Source organism: Trichechus manatus, unplaced genomic scaffold (genome assembly GCF_000243295.1).
Source record: "Trichechus manatus latirostris isolate Lorelei unplaced genomic scaffold, TriManLat1.0 scaffold00132, whole genome shotgun sequence".
Classification (NCBI taxonomy): domain Eukaryota; kingdom Metazoa; phylum Chordata; class Mammalia; order Sirenia; family Trichechidae; genus Trichechus; species Trichechus manatus.
The window spans coordinates 1,524,794-1,545,604 of record NW_004444068.1 but is presented as its reverse complement, the minus strand read 5'-3'; the positions used below and the strand labels follow the sequence as shown (position 1 = coordinate 1,545,604).

The window sequence follows — 20,811 nt, the reverse complement described above, 5'->3', positions numbered from 1 at the left end:
GACTCTCAGATAATTCCTTTTTGACTTAGTAATTTTTATACTCTAATATATGACTTAATAAATTAATGACAATAAAATCAATCTAGATTGGTTTCTATTTTAAGAAATGTAGTTTCATTATTTTCAGATATATAGCTAAGATTTATGGAGAATAATAAAAAATATATACACAAAGCTAAGATTTATAGGAACAATATAATCTAAGATTTATAGGGAATAATAAAATAAGTTCATTAAAATTATAATTCACAATTATAATGATAAAAACAAGTCTACTGGGCATCTCTTGGGGTAGCTGCCTGGTTCATGATAGTTCCTTTTAAAAAAATTTTTTTTAAGCACGTATATATGTATCCCCAGACATGCTCCCATCAGCTTGATGACTGTACCCGTGTTCCTCCCAAAATCCCAGTTGTTTTGGAGCATCTCCAAGGGGTGTCTACACAGGCCAACAGAGCAGTCTGGATCCCTAGCCACAGTGTTTGCTGTCTTTCCTCTCTTAACTACCCTATCCTGCTGATGGAAATGCCCTTCAAGTCCCGTGAACAAACCCATCAAAAAGAAGCATCTATCTACTTCAAAAGTGCTATTTCCTGGTCCTCCTGAGACCCTCCCAAGGTTGCAGAGTAGTGAGTGGGAGTGATGTAAACAACTCCCTCCCTCACTGTGCATCACCCCGTATCACCTGAGACCTCAGGCAACACTGCTCACAAAAATAGACCCTTCAGTTTCTGCCCTCTCCACATCCCCAAAGCACCTCTCAAAAGTCAAAAACCAAACAAACTAAGCAAAAAGAAGCAAAGAAGCTACCCAAATCCAGAGGAGCTAAATAATACATGAGCAAGACCTTTCCATTCATAAGCATCCAAGAGACAATTTGTTCTCTATTTCTAATGGACAAGAACCCTCAGAGAAGTCTCTCAATGCCACCTACTTAGTCATCTGCATTCAGAGAAGTGATGACCTCACAATTCCTCCAAGAACTCTCAGTAGGTAAATGCTTTGTACCATTCAGGCTTCGGTTCAAACGTTCCATCATCAGCATCGATCTCTATTATGTCACCTTGTTTTATTGTCTTCATGGTGCTTATGCCCCAAACTACCCCCTTTGTGTGTCTATTTTATAGTCACTGTCCCTCTTCTGGAAACCCTGGTGGTGTAGTGGTTAAGAGCTACCGCTGCTAACCAAAAGGCTGGCAGTTTGAATCCACTGGGAACTCCTTGGAAACCCTATGGGGCAGTTCTACTCTGTCCTATAGGATTGCTATGAGTTGGAATCGACTCGACAGCAGTGGGTTTGGTTTTGGTTTGGTCCCCCTTCTAAACTGTAAGTACCATGAAGGTAGGGACCTTGTCTGTCTTATTTACTATTATATCCCCAGAATATAAAACAGGACCTGACACATAAGTGTTCAATAAATATTCCATGAATATTTCATGAATGAAATATTTTTGGGATATTTACCATGTATTAGGCACTAAACCTCAGAATAGGAATGGTCTTGATTTAAAAAGGAAAGGAGTCCCTGGTCTTGATTTAAAAAGCACTTGGCTGTTAACCTTTTGGTGGTTCTAGTCCACCCAGAAGCACTTAGGAAGAAAGACCGGGCTATCTACTTCCAAAAATCAGCCACTGAAAACCCTATGGAGCACAATTCTACTATGACACACATGGGGTAGCCATGAGTTGGAATCAATTCAGTGGCAACCGAAAGGTACTGTTCTTATCACCTTACTCGTTATAACTAATTTAATCCCCAAAGCAACCCTATGAAGTAGGTACTATTATTATCCACATTTTATAGTGAGGAACCTGAAGCATGGAAGTGTTAAGTAACAAGCCCAAGGCCATACAGCTAGTAAGTATGCTACCTATCATCCCAAAAGATAGTGTCTTAAAACAGCAATGTATTCTTATTTCTCATGGTTCTGTGGGTACACTGGTATTAGCTGGGCAGCTCTTGCCTGAATCCTCTCCTGCAATTACTATCAGATAGCAGCTGGGGCTAGAGTCATCTGATGGCTTAACTGGATTGGCCTTCTGTCTTAGTTATCCAGTGCTGCTATAACAGAAATACCACAAGTGGATGGCTTTAACAAGGAGAAATTTATTCTCTCACAGTTTAGGAGGCTAGAAGTCCAAATTCATGATGCCAGCTCCAGGGGAAGGCTTTTTTTCTCTGTCAGCTCTGGAAGAAGGTCCTTGTTATCTTTTCCTCTTGTTTAGGAGCTTCTCAGCACAGGGACCCCAGGTCCAAAGGACATGTTCCTCTCCTCGTTCTGCATTCTTGGTGGTAGGAGGTCCCCCGTCTCTGCTCGCATCTCTGTTTTATATCTCAGAAGAGACTGACTTAAGACAAAACCTAATCTTGTAGATTGAGTCCTGTCTCATTAACATCATAGAGGCAGGATTTGCAACACATGGGAAAATCACATCAGATGACAAAATGGTAGACAATCACACAATACTGGGAATTATGGCCTAGCCAAGCTGACACAGTTTGGGGGGACACAATTCAATTCATAAGATGACTTCTTCACTCACATGCCTGGAACCTGAGCTAGGAAGACTGGAACAGCTAAGGGCTAGCTGGGAATGTGGTGCTCTCTCTCCACAAAGCCTCTCTACTTGGCTAGCATGGGTTTCCTCACAGCATGGTGGTCCTTTTTACAGGGCAACTAGCTTTCCCCAGAGCACTCATTTTAACAGACTAAGGCAGAAGCTACAAAGCTTCTTAGGCCTAGACCCAGAAGTCATACCTCACTTCTGACCCATTCCATTTGTTTCACAGGGCCAGCCCAGGTTCAGTGTATGGGGGGAATAGAAAAGGGCGTGAATACCAGCAGGCGTGTTACTGGGGGTCATCTTTGGAGACTCATCAACACAATGGTGGAACTGGGATTTTAGCCCAGGCAGTCTGGGCCCAGAAATGCCACTGTTAACCACTATCTTATGCTGTCTCTCTTTTAGGAATAAATGAATTCATTGTTTAATTTGTATAACTAGAGGGGCCTATTCTGATGATTTGGGGCTCCAAAGGTGAATTAAAGTCTCCATCTCACTACTGGCAATTGTTAACTGACAATCCTTCTTTGCTTCTAAATACCCTAGTTTCCAAAGTTAAGCGATACTCTTGGTTGGTGCTGGGGTAGGAGGCTGCTGGTTGAGGGGAGATGGCTCGAGGAGAAGCAGGGAGGGTTTGGAAACCCTTCTGTGGACAAAATCTTATGAAAATTCGTATTTTAAATAAAGAAAGGACACAGTGAGTAGGAATGGGTATTTCCAATGGGAACCAGCCATGCCCCAAAGGGATTACCACCCATCTTAAAATGAATTGGCTTGTAGACAAGTTCTACACAAACACCATACTTTTATGCCTTATTACAGCCTTGGAAGAGAGGTTAAAAAAAAAAAAATTACCACCACCACCATTTATTGAGTGCTTGCTTATGCCAAGCACTATGCCAAAGGCCTTTCATTTACTACCTCCTTCAACTCTCTCTCCCACTTCCCAGGCAGGTCTGACCATTCTATGCATGATACCAGCTTAAGAAATTTCGGGAAACTGCATCACATACCCAGTAAATACTCTAACAGGGATTCAAATTCAGATCAGTATGAGTCTCCAATGCCCGTTCTCCTAATTGCTACGCAGTGCTACCTCTCACTATGCCACAGGGTGTGGGGTGGACACGTACATCCTAAACCATGACCCTTGTCACCCCGCACCACTGTTATTCATTTCTGGGACACCTCCCTGACTAGCAAGAGCCTCCTTACCTCCCCTACCCACCTTCAGGGATGTGGCTTTCCAATCATTGCATTCTCTGTGTCAACCCAACACTGATCTGTGGTGGGTAATTTTGAAAAATGATTAATGAATTGATGAATAGTGATTTCTTCAGAGGAGGTCTACTGTAGCTCAGAAAGTCCGGGGTGGGGGAGAGAGAGGACTGTGGATAAGAGATTTTAGAAAGTCCAAGTCAAGCAATCAGACCCCTGTGGATTCATTTCTAGGAGCCTTTAGCATCAATAAAGTTGCCACTGGCTGACGGCATAGTGGTTAAGAGCTACGGCTGTTAACCAAAAGGTTGGCAGTTCAAATCCATAGGCTCTCCTTGGAAACTCTATGGAGCAGTTCTACCCTGTCCTGTAGGGCCGCTATGAGCTGGAACGGACTTGACAGCAATGGGTTTGGTTTTTTTGGGTTTCCCTGTGATCCTCTTCTTGTCAGTCTGGTCCATGTCAGCCCCTCTCTTACTGAATGGTCCTTCCTTCCTTCCACATTTCAGAAGACACTATTTTATTATATGCACAGCTTAGGCACAGCTCAGGAGTGTCTTGTGAGGTGAGGCAGTGAAAAAGGTGATATTTAGTGGCAGGGCTTGTGATTTGGGCAGCTTTAATTCCAACTCCCCCCTTCTCTGTGGGTGTTCATTTATTTTTAGATGTTTATATTGGTTCTCCAGGGACTTGCCACACTCTCATGATCTAACAAATAATGTATCTGAGGAAAACATTTCTTTTTTCCCAAGTTCCTAGATTAGAAAATTCAAGGGAGCCCCAAAGGGCTATTCTTATTATTGATAAAGCTGCTAAATTATAAGGTGCTACTGTGTAAATTGAGGGTAGTGGTAACAGTTTTGGGAGGATCAAGAAACAATAATCCATGCATATAACATTTCTCTTGGCGAGGAACTTGGGATAGCGCCTATTCGCATGAGCACTTTCCAAATTCTGAGCAGAACAATGTGAAAAAAAAAAGAAAAGAAAAGAAACCCTGAGAACGAGAAGCTTCTAAATGCTCCTCCGGTCTCCAGCATTAAGCAACCAACAAACGGCACCACTCTCTTTTCCCCTGTCGATACCGGATACGTTTTTAAGGAATCTGCAAAATTTTGGAACAATTCAAATTTACCCATCATTTCACATCGTGAGTTAACTCTGAAGGTGGGTAAGGGAACTGGAAGTAATTCCAACAGTCTTTTCAATAATACATTCTTAAAAATTCTTCCTGGGTGTTTGACCTATGTTAAATGCCTTTTTCAATTTCTGCTGCTTTTTACTACAGGGTTTTTAAATGTGTTATCTTTGTGCTTTATTATTAGAGTGATGCTTCTGGAAAGAATGACTTTTTTGGTGATTCACATATTATTAGAATCTCTTTCAGAAAAAAATTACCCAATGAAGACTTCATTTTTGTTTTTTCTCATTTTATTCTCTACTCAGTCAGCCCTTTCCAAGGCATTTGCCCAAGCATAGCACTAAAAGTACAGGCAGTACGAACAAATAAGCACATTTAGAAAACATCAGGTTTTCGATCAATGCAAACATGTTCGATTTCCACGTGAAAGACCAAAGAAAAACAAAACAAAAACAAGGCCTTAAAAGCAAGCAGAGAACTACGTGAACAAATTCAGAAAAACTGGACTGAGGCCTCAGTGGGAAAATGTCACCTACTTGCTTATTTATTTAGGATTGTTTGTGATTCCCAGGAGGATTTAAGGTAGCAAGAAAAACTTTGTAATTTTTCTAGTATCTTATCCCCTGAAACCTAACTGGGGACAGTTTGTGTGTCAGAAGAATCACCAAGTCTCTGAATTATGGTTTCTTAATTAAAAACAGTAGCACAGTGGTTAAACGCTCGGCTGCTAACGAAAAGGTGGGTGTTCAAATCTACCAGCCACTCCCGGGAAACCCTGTGGGGCAGTTCTACTCTGCCCTATAGGGTCGCTATGAGTCGGAATGGACTTGATGGTAGAGGGTTTAATTAAAAACAGAACAAACAAAAAGCAGCTTTAGGGTTCCTACCCCCATTTTATCGGAACCCATTCTCAAACTTGGTTGTTCAGACATTCTCTGTTAATTACACTCATCTTTACTAAGGAATCAGGTGTAAATAATATTAAGTCAAGCACGGGGTTAAATTACTATTCAAGCAGCTGAAATAACTGAGCCTAGTACAACAAATACGTGTGTACATATCTTAAAAAAACAGCCCATAGTTAAGATCGGAATTTAATCTACATAATTCCAAATTCTTTGTGCAATTTAAAGCCACGAAATGTGTTTGAGGCCAAAATTCCATTGCCCTGTCTGTCCCTTTGTGGTTACACAAGGCAAATAATAGTTACAGTAATTTTAGAGTCCCTTGCTATATCCTTAGGTATAATTAAGTGACTTAAATGCTGAGTTCCTGCCGAAATTCACTGTTTGTTTTCCCAAATTATCTATCTACCACTGATCTTACTAGTATATCACTATATGTTTATATTTTTTCACCCCATCCCCTTACTACTACTTTCTTCTCATGAAGCCATATGAAGGTTATTGGGTAAACATAAATACCAATAACATATGTTCAATCTAGTATTCTTTAAACTAAATGTGAGTGGCGTTTAAATATAATCAGGCTTCTGGAAGATGGATTCAGTATGATGACTTTAACATCCACGAGTAACACAATTACCCCATGATAACTGTACAGAAATGCCTTTAATAACTGTTCATTTGGCATACTTATAACTATCAAGGCACATGTTGTAAAATAACCCTGTGATGTCAAACAAAGCTTTGAAAAGGACACTGTGGAACAACTCAAAAGGAGGGTGTGGATGGTTGCACACCTTGAAGAACGTAATCAATGTCACTGAACTGTACATGTAGAAACTTGAATTGGTGTATGTTTTTGCTGTGTATATTCTCAACAACAGAATAAAATAAATTATTAAAAGAAAAGACACGGCCACAACTTCTTAAGTCTTCAGTTGCACAGGTGAAAACTGGATCACAGTATCTTTCACTCTTTGCATGGGCACTAATTATTTTCATCTTAAATAATCTAAGACTTTCAGAATTAAATAAAATGTAAACAAGCATATTCCAAATTATCAATATTTAAAACTAGTTACAGTGAGCATCATAATAATTTACACACTTCACTGTTACTGATTCTCTTGTCTAACTCTCCTATCAGACTATAAACTCCCTGAGGACAGAAAATAGGGCACGTCTTTTTACTCCCAGGGTTTAACTCAATGCCTAGTACAGAATAGGTGCTCAAGAAATGTTGAATATTTATTTGTTAAATAAGTGCATAATAGTGCAATGGTGTCACTGAGTCTGAAAATTTTGTGGTGGTCTTTTGATACCATTCACAAGCATAATTTTGGACAAGATGCAAGTTCTTTAGACCTCAGTTTCTTCACTTGGTAAATTGTTGTTATCGTTGCTGTTCGGTGCCGTCAAGTTGATTTTCGACTCATATCAACCCCACAGAGTAGAACTACCTCACAGAATTTTCTAAGCTATGTTATTTACGGGCGTACATCGCCAAGACTTTCTACTGATCTCATAGAACCAGATGCAAATGAAATAAAACAGTCTGTTTATCTGAAGGTATGTTTCAACATGATACAATATATTTGAAGGTATGCCTAAAAAGTTATTACTGTAGATCCATGACCTATATAATAACAAGTATATTTTATTCCATCTGAATAGAAAAAATTGGTAGCTATCAAAATGATAGTATATGTATTACTGGAGGAATCTGAGTCTTCTGTATATGATGATTTTTTTTTTTCTTCTGCATGAAATAGCTAAATAAGGAACAATTTGCCACATGCTTTCAGCTTAAATGGGACTGATTCTATTCATCGCTGTAATTCTTTTCCCATTTCTGGCAAATGTCGGAGACTCTCTGTCCCTCCCACATGAATTGCTTCAGAGTTTAATAGGTGGACCTTGGATACCAAATTTTAAACTGCTCAAATTTTTGCTTATTTTTCCCAAGCCAGACTGAGGCTGAAAATAGTAATTGAAACCTTAAATAATTGGCACTCTACTTTCAGTATCTTAGAATCTTTTTGGAAATAAATAGGGGATATAAATAATAAACAAATACCTTATAATTTCAATAATGATTTATAACAATAGGATCACACACATGGATTTCCTCATTTTAAAAACTGATTTGTAAATTCTGCCCAGCTTTAAATCTAAGAATAAAATCATTTTCACCAATATCTGCATGCCAATTGCTGCTGTTTCTTTTAGATAATAATAACAATTGCCTAACACCCTCAGAAGGAGCTCTGGTGGCGCAGTGGTTAAAGTGATGGACTACTAAGTGAAAGGTCCATGGTTTGAAACCACCAGCGGTTCCTTGGGAGAAAGATGTGGCAGTCTGCTTCCCTAGAGATTTACAGCCTTGGAAACTCCATGGTGTCACTATAAGTTGGAATCAACTGACAGCAGTGAGGTGGGCGGAACACTCATAGAGGCCATATTTGCTTTTAAGTTAGGAAGCCAATTTTAAATAACAATTCCTATCAACACGCTCAAGGAGGGTTCTCAGAAGGTTCTAGGCTTCACTCCAGTTTGCACAGTTGCTATAAACAAAGTTTTAGCTGGTTCCACTTAGCCATCCATACCATATGTCAAAAAACCAAACCAACATTGCTGTTGAGTTGATTCCAACTCATAGTGACCCCTAAAGGACATACAAGAACTGCCCCACAGCGTTCCTAAGGCTGTAAATATTTACAGAAGCAGACTGCCACATCTTTCTCCCGTGGTGTGGATGGTGGGTTCGAACTGCTTTCTGGTTAGCAGCCAAGTGCTTTAACCAGTGCGCCACCAGTGCTCCACACCATGTGTAGCCTAAGTCAAATTCTGAATGGAGTTGCTTTCACAAGGTATTATTTTGCTACTAATGCCTATTTTTCTTTAAAAAAAAAAAAAAAAAAGAAGAAGAAAGAAACCATATTCATGTCAAATCATCAATATGAAATCTCTAATTTTACTACAGGATTGTAAAGTGAACATGTTATGGATAAAGAATTCAAGGAATAGAAGTACTGGTGATTTGCCTAGTCTGCGATGAATTTATAATGAAACCATTAGTGGAATGGTAATCTCTATACCAGGGATGGCTGTGGAGCCACTCAGAGCCTGGGGAACACATTGTAGCAGGTAGACCCCATGCTCACACCTCCTAAGAACTCATCCGTGTCTCCAGCACCTAGCAGAGTGCCTGGTAGGCTCTTCGTAAATGTCTTCTGCACGTGTAGCAGTGAATGACAGCACGCTGGTTATGTTCTTGTCCCCCTACTTCCTTTCGAGATCTCTGAAATCTCTTGCTGCCTCCTGCAAACAAATGTGCCCCTTTTGACATATCTACTCTCTCTAGGATCCCTGGTGGCGAAGTGGTTAAGAGCTCAGCTGCTAACCAGTTCAAATCCACCAGCTGCTCTTTGGAAACCCTATGAGGCAGTTCTACTCTGTCCTGCAGGGTCGCTGTGAGTCGGAATCGACTAGATGGCAGCGGGTTTGGTTTTTGCTTTTACCCTCTGCAGGAGGACCACTGTGACAGCCTTAGAGGTGTTCAGATGGGCGTAGGTCAATATTGGGAGTTTCATTTCTTGCCACAGGGCCTGGTATAGGTAGAGTTTCTGGTTCTCAGCCTTAAATCGATTAAGGTGTTTTTTGCCTCAATCCAATTCTTCTGTCCTTCCAAGAGTGCTTAGGAGACAGGCCACCATTTTCCAAAGGACCATACATCACTGAGCTGTCAAACCACACACAACTCCCACCAAATCCCCACACGTGAGGACTGTGGACTTTTATGTAGATACCTCTTAGGTTACAGTTCCTAAAACCAAACCCTACAAGAAACTAAGAAATCCTCAACCTCATCATGGATTACAGAATAAGGAACTATTTCTCAGCCCTCGAATTCTTTGATTTAAAACCCAGCTATTTATTTCTTATTAATTAGTAAAACCTGAGACTAGTTGAGGCCACCAAGAGGTGTTGACCAGAAAGGTAAAGCAGAGTCAAGAGGCTTGAGTTCCAGTCACAGCTCCAACCAGAATAAGTGTCAGCTTCCCCATTTGCAAAGCTGAAGTCAAACTAAGCAGCATGGACCACTTCTGTCTTCAACATATCTAATGGGTGAATAAAATTTACCTCAAAAATTCTCTACAACAGTGCTATCCAAAAGAACTTTCTGCGATGAAGGAAATATTCATATTCTATACTGTCCAATATGGTAGCCACTATTCATCCACCTGTAGCTATTAAGAACTTGAAATGTGGCTAATGTGACTGAGGAACTGAATTTTTAGTTTTTAATTTAATTTTTAATAGCCAATGTAGACAGTGTATTACAGGGCAGCTCTAGAATAGATCAAAAGAAATTGCTATGAACATTTTAAAGTACTCTAATTTAAGGACAAATTTAAATTTTCAATCTGCAGGATGTGCTTCCACACCACCAAGTCCAATATGCTCACATCTACAGACTCATCTGTGTGCCTCCAGGTAGAAAGTTTGGGTGTGACAACTAGCTTTCACCTTTTTTAAAGCATAAACCAAACCAGTTGCCATCCAGTTGACTTTGACTCATGGTGACCCCATGTGTGTCAGAATGGAACCACACATAGGGTTTCTGATGGCTGATTTTTTGGAAGTAGATCACCAGGCCTTTCTTACAAGGTGCTTCTGAGTGGACTTGAACTGCCAGCCTTTTGGTTAGCAGCCGAGCACGTTAACTTTTGTACCACATAGGGACTCCTCTTAAAGCATGCAGATGATAAGATCAGAATTTTCCCCTAAGATATAGGGTTTAATGAAAACTATTTGGTGGTAAAAGCCACCTTGCTGTGACACATCTCCAGCTTGGAAGAAGGGAATGGGGCAGGTAAGCTTCAGCAGGTTATTTCTAACCAGCTACAGGGACTCCAGTTTGACGGCCACTCTGAAACTCTCCTATCTCAAGGGTTCTGTGATGTTTTAATAAAAGTGACATTGAATCACCCATTGGGAACTCTACTCTTGGTTTACTGACTTCAGGAGTGGGAAAATGAACTGTATCAACTGGCTTTGGGAGACCTTTAATAGACAGCGTTGGACAAGGCCGTACAGAGCCCAGCCCTGTTTGGAATGGTGGGCAAGTGAGGGTTCAGAGACTGGTGTCATCTTGCCTCTCAGCTGATGCCACTACACCCTACTGCATTCGGAACTGCTGAGAAAGCTACATTAGGCAGAAGACTCCATGTTTGTCCATCTTCTCTGTTACCACCCTTGTCCACACCATCATTTTCTCTCTCCAGGATATCGCAACAACCTCCTAACTGGTCTCCCTGCTCGCATTCTTACCACCCTACAATTCATCCTCCACACGGCAGCCAGAATGATCTTTTAAAATCAGAAACCCTTATTCCTCTGCTTAACACCTTCCAGTGGCTTCCCATGCAAAATAAAATTCAAACTTCTCACCATGGCTTACAGGGCCCTGCTCACATTTGTATTTTATCTCTTCCCACTATCACCGTTGCTCACTCTGTTCCAGTCAGTCACCTCCTGGCTGTTCTTTAGACAAATCAAGCTTCTTCCCACCTGAGGACCTCTGCGCTTGCTGGTCCCTCTGTCTGAAATGCTCTTCTCCAGACCTTCAAACACGTCATCACTCAGGCCTCAGCTTAAATGTCACCTCTTCAGAGAGGCCTTCCTTGACTACTCCATCTAAACTAGTTTCATAGCCTCTCTCTATACCACCACTCTGGTTTTGTTTTTTTTTACCACCTTATTTAGGCATATTTTACATATCCAAAATTCATCCATTTCAAGTGTACGAGTCAATGATTTTTAGTAAATTTACCAGGTTGTGCAACTATCATCATACATCAGTTCTTCTTCATAGTCCTCTGACTTCTTGTGATCCTCAGAGTAACCCACTCCTCCGCCCCTACAGATCCTGGGGGAGATAGAAGGAGGAGAACTGTGGCCCAGCTGAAACTGGAAGCCCTGAGATCTTTCATTCATTCAACAAGTGTGTGTTGAGTGCTCACAACATGCTGGCTCCTGCTAGAATTACAGCAGCCAATGACAGACAAGCTCCTTGCTCTCATGCAGCTAATTTCTAGTGTGGGGATGCAGGCAATTGATGTTTAAACAAGTAAGTAAACAAGAAAATACCAAGTAGTGATAAATGGTTTGTAAAAATAAAATAGGATGGTGGAATATTGTATGATTCCACTTATATAATATGTTCAGAATAGGCAAATCAATAGAGACAGAAACGAGATCAGTTGTTGCCGGGGGTAGAGGGTAGGTGCAGGGACTGACAGTAAATGGGCATGAAGGATCTTATTGGGGAGAAGGGGGTTGGAAATGTTCTAAAACTGACTTATGGTGATGGTTTTACAAGTTGGTAAGTTTACTAAAAATCACTGAAGTGTACAATTGAAATGAATTTGTGCTATTCCTTTAATACAGAGAAACAAAGATGTTGAACTGAGCCCACACAAGCACCCAGGGCCTTTGTGAACATTCTGCTGAGGCTGTAATTCTAACCAAAAGAATGTTCTGGGCTCCTCTGGAAGTTCTTAGTAGCTCCTCAAATGCAAAAATAAAAGAAGCAGCCCCCAGAAATAGAATAAACTCAACTGGCTAAGGGTGAAAACTATAAAAACCTTTAAAAAGCAAATCGTGCTTACGCTTTCCAAAAAAATATATTTTTCAAAAAAGGCTAACATTTGTAACTCATCCTAACGTCATAAACTTTAGTCCAGGCAGCCTGGCAAACCACAAACAAATATGTCACAGAGACTGCTCGTCATCTGCTGGTTTTTCACTTCCTCCCACAGTGACCCAAAAAAAAAAAGAAACAAAATACCCAAACCCATTGCCACTGAGTGGACTGCAACTCATAGAAACCCTGTAAGACAGAGTAGAACTGCCCAGTAGAATTTCCAAGGAGCAGCTGGTGGATTTGAACTGCTGACCTTTTGGTTAGGTGCCCAATGCTTAACACTGTGCCACCAGGGATCTGCCCACAGTGACAGAAGACCTGAATTGTAGCAGAGCAAGCGGCCACCTGAAATAAAGCCTTCATTTCCCAGCTTCCTTACAGCTAGGAGTGACCATCAGTAAGAACCAGCCAATGAAATGTAAGCGGCAAAGCTGTGTGCAACGTTTGCACAGTGTGCTTAAAGGGAGGATGCATGCCCTTTTTCTCCTCTTCCTCTTTGCTGGCTGGAATGTGGACATGACGGCTGGAACTTGAGCAGTCATCTTGGACAATGAGTAACACGCTAAGGGTGGCAAAGAAGGAAGAGAGAAGGAGCTAGGTGTCTAATGATTGTAAAGCTGCTGCAAATCCTTGATTGCCTACCTCCAGATTCCTTTATGTGAGAGAGAACCAAACTTCTGTTTGAGCTACTGTTATGTGGGGGTCTCTGTTATTGGAAGCGGGAGCTCTGATAGTACAGTGATTAAAACACTTGGCTGCTAACTCAAAGGATGGTGGTTCAAACCCACTAGCTGTTCGGTGGGAGAAAGATGTGGCAGGCTTGGAAACCCTATGGGGCACTTCTGCTCTGTCCTACAGGGTCACTATGAGTCAGAACCGACTCGATGGCAACAGGTTTGGTTTTTGTTTTTCTGTTGCTGGAAGCTGACCTAGCCTTAACTGACACCAAATCACTCTAGCAAAATTATAGGTGAAACCAAGTAAATAAATAAGGACTTGCTAGATGAAGATGACAAAGTAGATTGTTTCAAAAAGGTCTGAATTGTTTTGAGATGGATGATAAGCCCAGCTTGGCCAATGTGGTGAGAAGGGTGGCAGTGACTGGTCATATTGCCTACTGGGTCAAAAGGAGGGACAACTAAATACCAGCAATAATGAGGATGATGAAAATGATAACAAAAATCCTGAACTTTAAAGAAGATAATTTCTGGTCACACAGGTTGTGAGTGCTGAGTCTGAGTGCTGAGTCCACATGCTTTTCCTTACATGACACCCAAACGGAGTGTCCATTATACTTCCCCCATGCTCACATCCACACATACGAATGAGGCAGGCAGGCAGGCCGCTCCAGAGGCACATCCCTCCTTTACCAAGAAAAACATCACTGGATCCTCCAGTTAAGTTTTTATGCTATACTGTGGTGCAGTGAATTACACCTTCTCCTCACTGATTGACGATCTCATTATCTGACATTTTGCATTTACGACAACAGTAAAAAATCTATTATCCGACTATTTTGTGCATTAACAACATATATCTGGCAGTAACTAATGCTGAGTTGTGAGGCGAGAGTAACACTGGCTGTGATGGTTAAAGCTATGTGTCGACTTGGCTAGGCAATGATTCTCAGTGGTTTGGCAGCTGTGTAATGATGTAGTCATCCTCCATTTTATGGTCTGATGTGGTCATCCTCTATTTTCACATAACACAGATTTTCACATAGCAACCTGGTCTTTGGAACATAAACATGTTGCCAAGTGAGGAATGGGTGTGCTTAACATGGTTCTTCTAGCCATTCATGGTCTTGTGACCCTCACAAAATGATTGGGTGGGACTATGCAAATAAATTTCTTGTGGCCCACCAAGGATATTGGATAGCTTGCTAACAATGCAAATGAGGTACATGGAATCTTTGCATGGATAAGACCATGTAAATAAGATGTTTAGAACCCTAATGAGGGGATTGGTCAGTTTTATGATCCTGCTAGGCTTAAAATGAGTCATCCCAGAGGCAGGAAAGGGGACCTCCCTACCACCAAGAAGAGGAGCCAGGAGCAGAGCACGCTTCCTTTGGACCCAGGGTCCCTGCACTGAGAACCACCTAGACCCAGGAGACAGAGAGAGCTGTAGCATCAGAGATAACAAGAAGTGGCAGTAAGTGCAGCAGAGAAATGGCAGCAGCAGAACCAGGAGACCAGTGTGAGATGGCATGGTGGGCTTCCAGGCCCCCAGAACGAGGTGGCTTACAGTGGATGTGCCAACCCACGGACCAAGAGAGCTGAGTGACTTCGGGCAGGAGGCTTCCTGGCAGAGTAGGGTGCCTCCAGGCACTTGTCAGTGGAGCTAAAGATTTTTGTAACACTTTCTCAAGCAGGGCAGAGGCCAAGGGTTGATAGGCCGAGGGCCAGAGAGAAGCCTGCCTACAGGCACAGCTGAGAAGCTGTCCTGACTGAAGAACTGTATCCTAAGTCATTCCTAACTGTCATGGATTGAATTGTGTTCCCCAAAAATATGTGTCCACTTGGCTAGGCCATGATTCTCCGTATTGTGTGATTGTCCACCATTTTGTCATCTGATGTGATTTTCCTATGTGTTGTAAATCCTGCCTCTATGATGTTAATGAGGCAGGATTAGAGGCAGTTATGTTAATAAGGCAGGACTCAATCTACAAGATTAGGTTATGTCTTATGTCAATTTCTTTTGAGATATAAAAGAGAGAAGCGAGCAGAGAGACATGGGAACCTCACACCACCAAGAAACAACAGCCAGGAGAATAGTGCGTCCTTTGGACCTGGGGTCCTTGTGCTGAGAAGCTCCTCGACAGGGGAAAACTGATGACAAGGACTTTCCTCCAGAGTCAACAGAGAGAGAAAGCCTTCCCCTGGACCTGCCACCCTAAATTTGTACTTCTAGCCTACTAATGTGTGAGAGAATAAAGTCCTCTTTGTTAAAGCCATCCACTTGTGGTATTTCTATTACAGCAGCACTAGAGAACTAAGACACCGATTCTGAATTTGTAACCTGTTACTTCTCTAATAAACTGTGAGTATGGTTTGTGAGTTCTGTGTGGCCATTGCAATGAACTATGGAACCCAGCAGAGAAGTAGAGAGTGCTGTGGGAAGGACGGCTGGTGCCAGAATAGGTAAAAAGGTTGGAAGGTGGAGGTATGTTTGAGCTCCACTTCATAGAAATCAGCTTTGGGCTGGTGTTCATCTTGATTCTCTGTCCTCCCCCTTATGAAGTTAGATGAGGAGGTCTGATGCCACTGAGCCATGTTTTCACACGTGCCATACTGCCTTGCAGTACCCAAAACACACAGCCAACCATGAATTTCAGTCATTTATGTTCTCTTATCTTTAACTTAGAGTCACTTAATTACAATTAAAACACAACTATTGAAATTGACTTGATGGCAATGAGCTATAATATAAAATCCAAGTTACTTTTATGTTTGTTTCAGAGCCTTATTTCACATTCATGCTACTATCAATATTTCAAAGCTGCATTCTATGACTCATTCTCTTTGCCCCATGTTCTGTAATAACGTAATGAAATCTGTACCACCTCGTCAGATGACAGATATTTTATAGGAGGGCATCAGCGCATACAAGAGCAAAGTTTAATATTATGGGAGAGGAGGGTATCTGCCAATGACCGTCCTTGGTGGGAATCCTCTTTGCAAAATACTTTTCGCCTTGCATAAAAGTTGGGCTTACCAACTGTTTAACCTGGTCAATCTACAAAATTGTTCTAAGTCTCAGCTTCTTCATCTATAAAATGGGGATAATAAGGTTGTTTCGAGGATTCAATGAGATTATGCTTTATAATTGCTTGGCACTGTGCCTGGCACACAGTAAGTGCTCAATAAAACGGTAGCTATTTTTTTAAAGTCATAATCAGTGGGTGGCATAATCTGACTGAATGAAGGTCCCCGTGAACCAACATGTCCAATTACCAAACAACTTCCCAGAAAAAAAGAAAAAAATGCAGAAGAGTCACTGCTATACTGACCAGAAAGATGACTAAATCTAGCTGACTCTAAATTCAGGCTTTTTTTGTGTGTTTGCTTTTAGCTGGCTGTCTCCATTCTAGCCTCTTATCTTGACTATGCATTACTAACCAGCATTTCATTAGCCCTGGTTTGCTACGTGGGCTTTATTCATTTTTGTTATTTTTATTCTCTAATCTTAGATTGCCTGTAGTGGTGGTTTCAACCCAGGAACATTAAGTGGGATTTTTTTTCTTTTTTTTCCTTCTCTAATGGATATAATCAAGGGTTAAGTACTACCTTTGATTTTCTATTCCCCAATGGGAGACATTAGAAGCAACAAATAGCTTCTAAAAGTCATTAGAAGAGGCCTTTGAAAATAGCCTTAATTTCAATCCATAAAACTCAGCTCTGGGCTTTTAGAAACACATGTGTTTTAAGAATTTATTCCTTCAAGCACCATCTTGTGCCCTTTCTAATCGCTAATGCAGGACATCACTAGTTCTATTAATAAAAATCTCCCAAATAGTTGCGGTAACTCCAACCTTTCACTATTTCAGGCATTTGCCCCTAACCCAAATCCTGACACCAGAGAACAGCAGCAGCCTTACACGGTTTCCAATACCTGCTTCCCGGAGAATACCTTTTTAAAAAAATGCTTACTGTGATTTTCCAAGTACATTTGCTATTCGGAGGGTACAGTCCAGGAAAACCTTCGCTGCCAATAAATCCAGACTCTCCAATAAAATTGCCGCCACATGTGAAAACAGGTCTGGGAAAATAAAAGAGGAGAGGAAACTTAAGTTGTAACACAGTCTAACAATCTAATGTCAGCTTCAGGAAGTTAATATTGATCAACAAATGTCTGCAGTATATTAGGGTTCTGAAGCTTGCTAGCTCTTAGAATACTTAAATTATAGCCTGACAAAACATTCAGTCCATCTGCCATCTGTCACCACCGTAATAACACAAGATTATATATATGTGTGTATATATATATGCATATATATGGAGCCCTGGTGGCTCAGTGGTTAAGCGCTGGGCTGCTAACCGAAGGGTCAGTGGTTAGAATCCACCAGCCACTCTGCGGTGGGAGTCTGCTTCTGTAAAGATTTACAGCTTTGGAAACTCTATGTGGCAGTTCTACTGTGTCCTATAGGGTCACTATGATGTGGGATCCACTAGATGGCAGCGGGTTTGGTTTTTTTTTTGGTTTTGTGTATGTATGTATGTATACCTATATACACACACACACATACATGTATATATACATGTATATATACGTATATATGTGCATCACTCAAAAAATCCATTGCCGTGGAGTCGATATATATGTATTTATATATATGTATGTGTTTGTGTATATGTATATATGCGTGTGTGTGTATGTTATTGCTAGTTGACTTCCACCTATGTGTGATATATTTATATGTATACAATCCAGTCATCCACGTGGTGTTAAAGCCTCATAGGAAACTGGTAAGGATCCACTTAACTGGTGGTAGTCGGGGAAAATCTGAGAACTAAGCTACACGAGCAAGTGGTTAATATAAAAAGTTTTAAAAGTTCCCAGCTTTAAAGGGATGCCTGCTTCGCCGTCCATCTTCTAAAAATCCTTGACCTTTAGCAGAGCCTCCCATTGAAAAGTGCGATTGATCAGACTGCCTTGGAAGTGTAAGAGGAGATGCTAAAGCTGGCCATGGGGCGGGTCCTCCAGTCCAGGTCCCAGGCCGTCCCGCAGCTCCGGGGCTGGCAAAGAGTTAAGTTCCCGAGAGCCGCTTCCCGGGGGCCGCGCGACTCGGGTTTTCCCCTAGGCTTACGTCCCTGGGCAAAGCCACTCCTGTGGTTGGAAGCAAACAGAAGTAAACCAGAGTCCACACAGTCAGGCCCTAGTGCTTCCCTGGCCCTCATATGCATTTGGGGAGGGGAAAGCAAGTCAGCTGAAGCCCCCGCCACGTGGAGGTCCGGCCCGCTGCAGAGCCACTCGGCTGGCAGAGCTGGGGCGCAGGAGGGAGCCCGGCAGGCAGGCGCGGTCCTGGAACCCCAGGAGGAGAGCGCGCGGAGGCAGTGGGCGCAGAGCCCGGGGTGAGCGCAGGGTCTGTGCTGGGGCACAGGGGCGCCCCGAAGCGGATTGAGAAGAGCGGCGGAGAAGGCTGCAGGAAGAGACACAGAAAGGGAGGGAGCCCGCGGGGGTCGCGTTACCTCTCCGTGGGCTCCTGCAGCGTGAGCTGGGCGGCTGCGGCCAGCAACAGCGGGGCCCAGGCGCTCGCGCCCCTCATGGCGGGTGTAGACTCTCAGGTCTTGCACCACACCGGCGCACACGCCGCCGCGCACACTGGCTCACACACTGGTCCACACAGCGGTGCGAACACCGGCTTGCACCCACCCAGGCTTACACACCGGCGTAAACACTGCCTCGCACACCGGTTTGCTCTCTTACACGCGCGCGCACAAATACACACAGCCGCGAGGCAGCCCAGGTAGCCGGGTGTGCGCAGCAGGCGGGGTGGGGGCGCTTTTAAAGGCGATTACGGTGCAGTCTGACTCGACGCTTAATTTCCCCCGAGGAGTTGCTCTGGCAGCCGCAGGCCACTGCTGAATATCCCGTTTGTTCTCCCGCAGCGGGCGGGGCGGCCCCGAGGCCAGAGCCGCCGCCTCCCTTCCCGGCGGGCAGGCGGGCGGGCGTCTAGTCCCCGGCACCCCGGCACCCACAGCCCCGTCACACGGCCCCGCCGCAGGGTCTGTGGGGAGAAGAATGAAAGAGGAAGCCCTCAGCGAGTGGTACCGTAGCGGGGCAGGCTCGGTGATCGATTCTCAGGGAGGGGTTGGGAATTTGGCGTCGGAGAGTGTTTTTCCCCAGTTGTTTTTAAATACAAAGTATCAGCCCTTGCTGGTTCCTGGAATACCTGAGGCTCCTTCTTTATTTCTATCTTCTTCAAACGTGCAGATCGAAGGAAAGGCAACCTAGAAAAAAGATCCTATCATATTTTCACTCCTGCTCTTATCCTCTTGCTTTAAACACACACACAAACAAATCTCAGTTGATTCTTTTGTTTTTACTGGTGTATGAGTGTGATCCGGGAGATAGTTGCTCTGAGGAGATTTAGAAATGTGTTTTCAAGCAAGAGATCTGTGAGTGAATTAAGATTTAACTATGCCAAATAATGAAGACAGAACCGGAATCATCAAATCCCAGTATCCCACGTTATGTTCTGAAAATGGTATTTCTTTGCTGGCATCTCTCTGTTCTTAAAAGAGCTTTTCCAACAAATTTCTTTCTGTAGTGTTGAAGAATTAAGTTTTACAGAGAATTTGTTTTTCTAAGAAGAACAATTTCAGCTTTGTGGAATCAAGGCTTTCCTTTATTTAATTACAGGGGGGAAAAAACTTAAAAATGTATTTTAAGTGCTTCTCAATCACCAGGGATGAATAAATGAATAAAAAGAACAAACTGGATATAGCAGACAATTGAGATTTTTCAACAACTCTACCACCACATAGGGCTGTAATGATTTGAATACCTCATTTGTGTTGTTCCTTCTAAATTTTTTTCACCTTTCTAAGGAAAAAAAAAGGATTAAAGTAGTACTTATCAAGACTTCATTTCCAATAATGAGTTTACAACGTTAAGAACATAAACACTCTAAGCAAGAAAGAAGTAAAAACTGGCTATAGGGAATAATCTGACTTTTAATAGTAAGGAAACTCAGGTGCCTGTATAGTAGGAACCAGAATTTCCCTGGGGTTTTACATTATTTTACCAGTATTGAAACAGTATACGAGAAAAACATCAAGAGCTTCAACTTATTTATTTTTTTTTAATTCTCTAAAGGCACCACACCCTGTATGACATTTAAAAAAAAAAAAAAAAAAGATGACAGAATTTGGCAAACTACATTATATCCTGAAACTCAGACTCTCTACCCAATAAAAATTGCTTAAAAACAGCAAAGCGGAAAATAAGTGATTGTTTATTTTGCACATATTTGAAGAGGATGCTATCCAGCAGCTAAGTGTTTTAGATGATATTTTATTTAAAAGTCATAGCTTAAATTTTAAAGCAAAAACATTGCTCAATTCACTTCTTGGTACTCATTTGGCACCACTGTAGCCAGAAAATACTTTATTCTTAGGACTAAGCTAAGTATTCAAAATTTTAAGTAAAAAAACTCAAAGTATTAAACATGCCTAAATGGATAGAAAAGTATTAGGATATAAATATGCAATCATGTTTTCTTTTCTTTTTTTTTTTCTTTTATTGTACTTCAGGTGAAGGCTTACAG

At 42.0% G+C, this 20,811-nt stretch overlaps 1 protein-coding gene across 1 annotated transcript in view; it reads right to left on the bottom strand.

Moving 5' to 3' along the window:
* PCOLCE2 (procollagen C-endopeptidase enhancer 2) overlaps positions 1–19,100 on the bottom strand; it is a 68,954-nt gene extending 49,854 nt beyond the window's left edge. Inside the window, exons 1-2 of the mRNA XM_004385066.3 lie at positions 18,731–19,100; positions 17,192–17,300 (exon numbers count right to left, since the gene is read on the bottom strand). Coding sequence (XP_004385123.1) covers positions 17,192–17,300; positions 18,731–18,807 — 186 coding nt within the window. The 5' untranslated portion in view covers positions 18,808–19,100. The remainder of the gene's footprint in view (positions 1–17,191; positions 17,301–18,730) is intronic.
* Between the last annotated feature and the right edge of the window lie 1,711 nt (positions 19,101–20,811).